The sequence below is a fragment of the Sebastes umbrosus genome, unplaced genomic scaffold, assembly GCF_015220745.1.
Source record: "Sebastes umbrosus isolate fSebUmb1 unplaced genomic scaffold, fSebUmb1.pri scaffold_134_arrow_ctg1, whole genome shotgun sequence".
NCBI lineage: Eukaryota > Metazoa > Chordata > Actinopteri > Perciformes > Sebastidae > Sebastes > Sebastes umbrosus.
The window spans coordinates 23,257-30,401 of record NW_023618462.1 but is presented as its reverse complement, the minus strand read 5'-3'; the positions used below and the strand labels follow the sequence as shown (position 1 = coordinate 30,401).

At 46.5% G+C, this 7,145-nt stretch overlaps 1 protein-coding gene across 2 annotated transcripts; it reads left to right on the top strand.

Annotated features, from left to right (window-relative positions):
- Positions 1 to 303: 303 nt before the first annotated feature.
- zgc:109986 (uncharacterized protein LOC553566 homolog) lies at positions 304 to 6,432 on the top strand. Of its 2 annotated transcripts, XM_037763008.1 has the most exons (9): positions 305 to 877; positions 1,011 to 1,135; positions 2,318 to 2,456; positions 2,539 to 2,660; positions 3,940 to 4,050; positions 4,143 to 4,249; positions 5,010 to 5,100; positions 5,805 to 5,994; positions 6,345 to 6,432. In XM_037763008.1, exons 1-8 carry the CDS (start codon positions 781 to 783, stop codon positions 5,916 to 5,918), a joined length of 906 nt encoding a protein of 301 aa, XP_037618936.1. In that variant the 5' UTR covers positions 305 to 780; the 3' UTR covers positions 5,919 to 5,994; positions 6,345 to 6,432. The 2 variants fall into 2 exon arrangements, with proteins under 2 accessions (XP_037618937.1, XP_037618936.1); XM_037763009.1 differs by lacking the exons at positions 5,805 to 5,994; positions 6,345 to 6,432 and adding an exon at positions 5,254 to 5,273 and having other exon boundaries at positions 304 to 877; positions 5,010 to 5,170.
- The last annotated feature ends 713 nt before the right edge of the window (positions 6,433 to 7,145 follow it).

Below are 7,145 nucleotides of genomic sequence, written 5' to 3'. Positions count from 1 at the left end.
AAAAGCAATGAAAACAATGAATGTATGTAATATCTTTAATGTTTCTAAGTGAAAGTATTGTCATACTCTGGCGTGGTCTTCTTTATTATTATCTATTTATTTATTTTGATTGTGTTTTTTTTATTTTATGTTTGTTTTGTTTCATTTCTGTTCTCCTTTTATGTTTGACACAGATCTTTGTTTATGTTTTCGCTATGCTTCTTTTGTATGTAAATGTTTTTAATGTTTTCAATGTTACTATGGATACTGTCATTTAGAAATAATAAAAAAAAAAAAAAAACGCTAACCGGAAGTGATAGACGGGAGTTTCCGGGTTCCCCCTGAGGGCGGACACGTTGCTGAGAGCTGCTGAACCGGGTTTCTACCTGCTGCTCTGTTCTACCTGCTGGTCTACCTGCTGCTCTCAGGTGTTTCTACCAGCTGATCTACCTGCTGGTCTACCTGCTGCTCTCAGGTGTTTCTACCAGCTGATCTCAGGTGTTTCTACCAGCTGATCTCAGGTGTTTCTACCAGCTGATCTCAGGTGTTTCTACCAGCTGCTCTCAGGTGTTTCTACCAGCTGATCTACCTGCTGGTCTACCTGCTGCTCTGAGGTGTTTCTACCTGCTGCTCTGAGGTGTTTCTACCTGCTGCTCTGAGGTGTTTCTACCTGCTGCTCTGAGGTGTTTCTACCTGCTGCTCTGAGGTGTTTCTACCTGCTGCTCTGAGGTGTTTCTACCTGCTGCTCTGAGGTGTTTCTACCTGCTGCTCTCAGGTGTTTCTACCTGCTGCTCTGAGGTGATGGACCTGTCTGAAGCTCAGAGTGAGGTGAAACAGCTGCTGAGCAGAGTGAAGCCCGCAGAGCTGCGCACACTGATGAAGTGGATCAGAGACTCAGGTACGGAGCTCACTACGTCACTACAGTACAGGACACAGCTATGTATTATATTATAATGTACTACTACTGCTAGTTAATATATATATATGATATATGATATATGATGATATATGATGTGTTGTTGTTCCTGCAGACGAGCTGGACGAGTTTCTGTCCAACAACAAGCAGAAGAAGATTCTAGAGAAGATCTCTGAGGAGCTGAGAGACGCTCTGCCTCCAGACGCCATGTTCTCCTCTGAGAGTTCTGCATACACCAAGGTACTACTGTAGTACTACTGTAGTACTACTGCTAACAGGTTCTACAGGTTCTCCTCTGAGAGTTCTGCATACACCAAGGTACTACTGCTGGATGTTTCAGATGCAGCAGTGTTCCCGGCCGACGGTCCACGTGGACAGCTTCCTAGATGATGATGATGATGATGATGGTGATGGTGATGATGATGATGATGGTGATGATGATGATGATGATGATGGTGATGATGATGATGATGATGATGGTGATGATGGTGATGGTGATGATGATGATGAAGATGATGTTGATGATGGTGATGATGGTGATGATGATGATGATGGTGATGAAGATGATGATGGTGATGAAGATGATGAAGATGATGATGGTGATGATGAAGATGATGATGGTGGTGATGATGGTGATGGTGATGATGATGATGAAGATGATGATGATCGTGATGAAGATGATGATGGTGATGGTGATGATGATGAAGATGATGATGATGGTGATGAAGATGATGATGGTGATGAAGATGATGGTGATGGTGATGATGAAGATGATGATGGTGATGGTGATGATGGTGATGATGATGAAGGTGATGATGATGATGGTGATGATGATGATGGTGATGATGGTGATGATGATGATGATGAAGATGATGGTGATGATGATGAAGATGATGATGGTGATGATGAAGATGATGGTGATCGTGATGATGATGATGGTGATGATGAAGATGATGATGGTGATGTGATGATGATGATGGTGATGATGATGGTGATGATGATGATGGTGATGGTGATGATGGTGATGGTGATGATGGTGTTGGTGATGGTGATGGTGTTGATGAAGATGAAGATGGTGATGGTGATGATGGTGATGATGAAGATGGTGATGATGAAGATGATGGTGATGGTGATGATGATGATGGTGATGGTGATGATGATGGTGGTGATGGTGATGATGATGATGATGATGATGGTGATGATGATGGTGTTGGTGATGGTGATGGTGATGGTGTTGATGAAGATGGTGATGGTGATGATGAAGATGGTGATGATGAAGATGATGATGGTGATGATGGTGTTGATGATGATGATGATGATGATGAAAATGATGGTGATGATGAAGATGATGTGATGATGAAGATGAAGATGGTGATGAAGATGATGATGAAGATGATGATGATGAAGAAGATGATGTTTCAGATCCAGCAGTGTTCCCGGCCGACGGCCCACGTGGACAGCTTCCTGTATGATGAAGATCAGGTGGACTCTCTGTGTGAGGAGGGAACCATGAGTCGGTCCTACTGTCTCAGCTGTGGATCCTACAGAACCGCACCTCTAGGTACCGACACATCTTCATCTTCATCTTCATCATGCCACTGTTGTCTCAGTCTCCTCTTCCTCTTCGTCCTCTTCTTCATCAGACTTCATCTCTCACTCGTTCTCCATCTCAGAACTTCAGTTTCTGTTTGAGAACGTTCTTCCAGACCTGACGGGTCGGACGCTGGTGGACGTGGGCTCCAGACTGGGAGCCGTGCTCTACGGGGTCAGTAGCTAACACGCTAACACGCTAACATGCTAACATGCTAACACACTAACATGCTAACATGCTAACACACTAACATGCTAACATGCTAACACACTAACATGCTAACATGCTAACACACTAACATGCTAACATGCTAACACACTAACATGCTAACATGCTAACACACTAACATGCTAACACACTAACATGCTAACACACTAACATGCTAACATGCTAACACACTAACATGCTAACATGCTAACACACTAACATGCTAACACGCTAACATGTTAACATGCTAACATGCTAACACACTAACATGCTAACACACTAACATGCTAACATGCTAACACACTAACATGCTAACATGCTAACACACTAACATGCTAACATGCTAACACACTAACATGCTAACATGCTAACACACTAACATGCTAACATGCTAACATACTAACATGCTAACATGCTAACACACTAACACGCTAACATGCTAACACGCTAACATGCTAACATGTTAACATGCTAACACACTAACATGCTAACATGTTAACACGCTAACATGCTAACATGTTAACATGCCAACATGCTAACACACTAACATGTTAACACACTAACATGCTAACATGTTAACACACTAACATGCTAACATGCTAACATACTAACATGTTAACACACTAACATGCTAACACACTAACATGTTAACACACTAACATGCTAACATACTAACATGCTAACATGTTAACACACTAACATGCTAACACACTAACATGCTAACATGTTAACACACTAACATGCTAACATACTAACATGCTAACATGTTAACACACTAACATGCTAACATACTAACATGCTAACATGTTAACACACTAACATGCTAACATGCTAACACACTAACATGCTAACATGCTAACACACTAACATGCTAACATGCTAACACACTAACATGCTAACACACTAACATGTTAACATGCTAACATGCTAACACACTAACATGCTAACATGCTAACACGCTAACACGCTAACATGCTAACACGCTAACCCGCTAACATGCTAACACGCTAACATACTAACATGCTAACATGTTAACACACTAACATGCTAACACACTAACATGCTAACATGCTAACACGCTAACACACTAACACGCTAACATGCTAACATGCTAACACCTCCCAGACAGACACAAACATGGATTTATAGCTCAAAAACACAACAGCTAATGTATTAATGTGTGTGTGTGTGCGTGTGTATTAATGTGTATAATGTGTGTATAATGTGTGTGTGTGTGTGTGTTCAGGGTTACGTGTTCAGCTCGTCCTCTCAGATCGTCGGTCTGGAGATCACTGACGAGTTTGTTGAACTGCAGAATAAAATCCTGCAGAAATACAAGATGGCCGACAGGATTCAGGTACACACACATTATACACATTGTACACATTGTACACATTATACACATTAGAACTCAGTAGAAGCAGTTAGTGATGTGTTCTCATCCTGCAGGTTCTCCACACTGACGTCCGCCTGCAGAACGTTCTGCTGCAGAACACAGATGTTCTCATCATGAACAACGTCTTTGAGTTCTTCATGGAACCCAGTGAACAAGTCAGGTACTTATACACACTATACTACTACTAATACACAAATACACACAACAATTAACCTGCATGTCTTTGGACTGTGGGAGGAAACCTGAGAACCCGGAGTAAACCCACACTAACCTGCATGTCTTTGGACTGTGGGAGGAAACCTGAGAACCCGGAGTAAACCCACGCTAACCTGCATGTCTTTGGACTATGGGAGGAAACCTGAGAACCCTGAGTAAACCCACGCTAACCTGCATGTCTTTGGACTGTGGGAGGAAACCTGAGAACCCGGAGTAAACCCACGCTAACCTGCATGTCTTTGGACTGTGGGAGGAAACCTGAGAACCCGGAGTAAACCCACACTAACCTGCATGTCTTTGGACTATGGGAGGAATCCTGAGAACCCGGAGTAAACCCACGCTAACCTGCATGTCTTTGAACTGTGGGAGGAATCCTGAGAACCCGGAGTAAACCCACACTAACCTGCATGTCTTTGAACTGTGGGAGGAAACCTGAGAACCCGGAGTAAACCCACGCTAACCTGCATGTCTTTGAACTGTGGGAGGAATCCTGAGAACCCGGAGTAAACCCACACTAACCTGCATGTCTTTGAACTGTGGGAGGAAACCTGAGAACCCGGAGTAAACCCACGCTAACCTGCATGTCTTTGAACTGTGGGAGGAAACCTGAGAACCCGGAGTGTGTGTTGTCTGGATCTTTTTTGTCACTAATTTAATGTTCTCAACCTGATGTTCTGTGTGTGTGTGTGTGTGTGTGTGTTCAGAGCGTGGAGGTTCATCATGGAGAACTTGAGGAAGAAAGGATCTCTGCTGGTCACCGTCCCCAGTCTGCAGGAGAGTCTGAACCGTCTGCAGGTGAGACACCTGTCACACCTGTTACTGACGGCGGTCAGGGTGTCTCCACCAGGGAGACCGTCTCCACCAGGTAACCCGTCTCCACCAGGGTAGTTGGAGGTAACCCGTCTCCACCGGGAAGATCGTCTCCACCAGGGAGACCGTCTCCACCAGGGTAGTTGGAGGTAACCCATCTCCACCAGGGAGACCGTCTCCACCAGGGTAGTTGGAGGTAATCCGTCTCCACCAGGGAGACCGTCTCCACCAGGGAGATCGTCTCCACCAGGGTAGTTGGAGGTAATCCGTCTCCACCAGGGAGACCGTCTCCACCAGGGAGATCGTCTCCACCAGGGAGATCGTCTCCACCAGGGTAGTTGGAGGTAATCCGTCTCCACCAGGGAGATCGTCTCCACCAGGGTAGTTGGAGGTAATCCGTCTCCACCAGGGAGATCGTCTCCACCAGGGAGATCGTCTCCACCAGGGTAGTTGGAGGTAATCCGTCTCCACCAGGGAGATCGTCTCCACCAGGGAGATCGTCTCCACCAGGGTAGTTGGAGGTAATCCGTCTCCACCAGGGAGATCGTCTCCACCAGGGAGACCGTCTCCACCAGGGAGATCGTCTCCACCAGGGTAGTTGGAGGTAATCCGTCTCCACCAGGGAGACCTCCAACATAGAAAAGACACACAGTGACCAGAACTAACCACTTCCTGTTTGTGTCCAGCAGGAGGCGCTGCCGCCCGGCTGGGTGGAGGAACTTCCTGTGGACTACGATGTTTACCTGGGCAGAGACAGCGACCCCGACGCTCTCAAAGAGATCCACCTGTACAGGGTCCTCTGATCTGGACTGGTCTAATCTGGACTGGTCTGGTCTGGTCTGGACCGGTCTGATCTGGACTGATCTGATCTGGACCGGTCTGATCTGGGCCGGTCTGGTCTGATCTGGACCGGTCTGATCTGGGCCGGTCTGATCTGGACCGGTCTGATCTGGACTGATCTGATCTGGACCGGTCTGATCTGGGCCGGTCTGGTCTGATCTGGACCGGTCTGATCTGGGCCGGTCTGATCTGGACCGGTCTGATCTGGACTGATCTGATCTGGACCGGTCTGGTCTGATCTGGACCGGTCTGATCTGGGCTGGTCTGATCTGGTCTGGACCGGTCTGATCTGGGCCGGTCTGATCTGGTCTGGACCGGTCTGATCTGGACTGATCTGATCTGGACCGGTCTGATCTGGTCTGGACCGGTCTGATCTGGTCTGGACCGGTTTGGACTGGACCTCTGGGGGTCTGGGGGTCTGAGGGTCGTGGTTTCCTGCATTCCGACTTTTAAATAATAAAAATAACAAAATATGAAGTTTGCACCAGCGTTTTAATGTTAAATAGGCCTACTTTTAATTCTATATATATTTATATATATATATATATATATATATATATATATATAAAATGATATACATAAATAAATTATATATATATATACTTTATTCTTTTCATGGTCTGGAGCAGCTCTCCGGGTGAAGCGACAGCTGGTGTATCTGTATTGTGGTCCGGGTGGAAACAGGTTGAGATAACGACAGGAAGAAAAAAGAGGAGGATACCGGGAGGATACCGGGAGAATACCGGGAGAATACCGGGAGGATACCGGGAGGATACCGGGAGAATACCGGGAGGATACCGGGAGGATACCGGGAGAATACCGGGAGGATACCGGGAGGATACCGGGAGGATACCGGGAGAATACCGGGAGGATACCGGGAGGATACCGGGAGGATTGAAAAGGCGGTAACTTCTTTATAGTCGTGATGTTCCGGTCACTCCGGTCCAGCAGGAGGCGGCTCCTCTAACCGGTCCGGTAGACCGCCGGTAACACCACAGAAGAAGAAGAAGAAGAGGAGGAGCAGAGAGCAGCGGAAGAGGAGGAGCAGAGAGCAGCGGAAGAGGAGGAGCAGAGGAAGAGGAGGAGCAGAGAGGAGAGGAAGAGGAGGAGCAGAGAGCAGAAGAAGAGGAGGAGCAGAGGAAGAGGAGGAGCAGAGGAAGAGGAGGAGCAGAGAGCAGAGGAGGAGCAGA

What these genes read in the sequence shown, in the direction of transcription:
- zgc:109986 (XM_037763008.1), top strand. Translation starts at nt 781, where the DNA reads ATGGACCTGTCTGAAGCTCAGAGTGAGGTGAAACAGCTGCTGAGCAGA. An exon ending in GAAGTGGATCAGAGACTCAG is followed by an intron (nt 878 to 1,010) that starts GTACGGAGCTCA and finishes TTGTTCCTGCAG; the next exon opens with ACGAGCTGGACGAGTTTCTG. An exon ending in AGAGTTCTGCATACACCAAG is followed by an intron (nt 1,136 to 2,317) that starts GTACTACTGTAG and finishes ATGATGTTTCAG; the next exon opens with ATCCAGCAGTGTTCCCGGCC.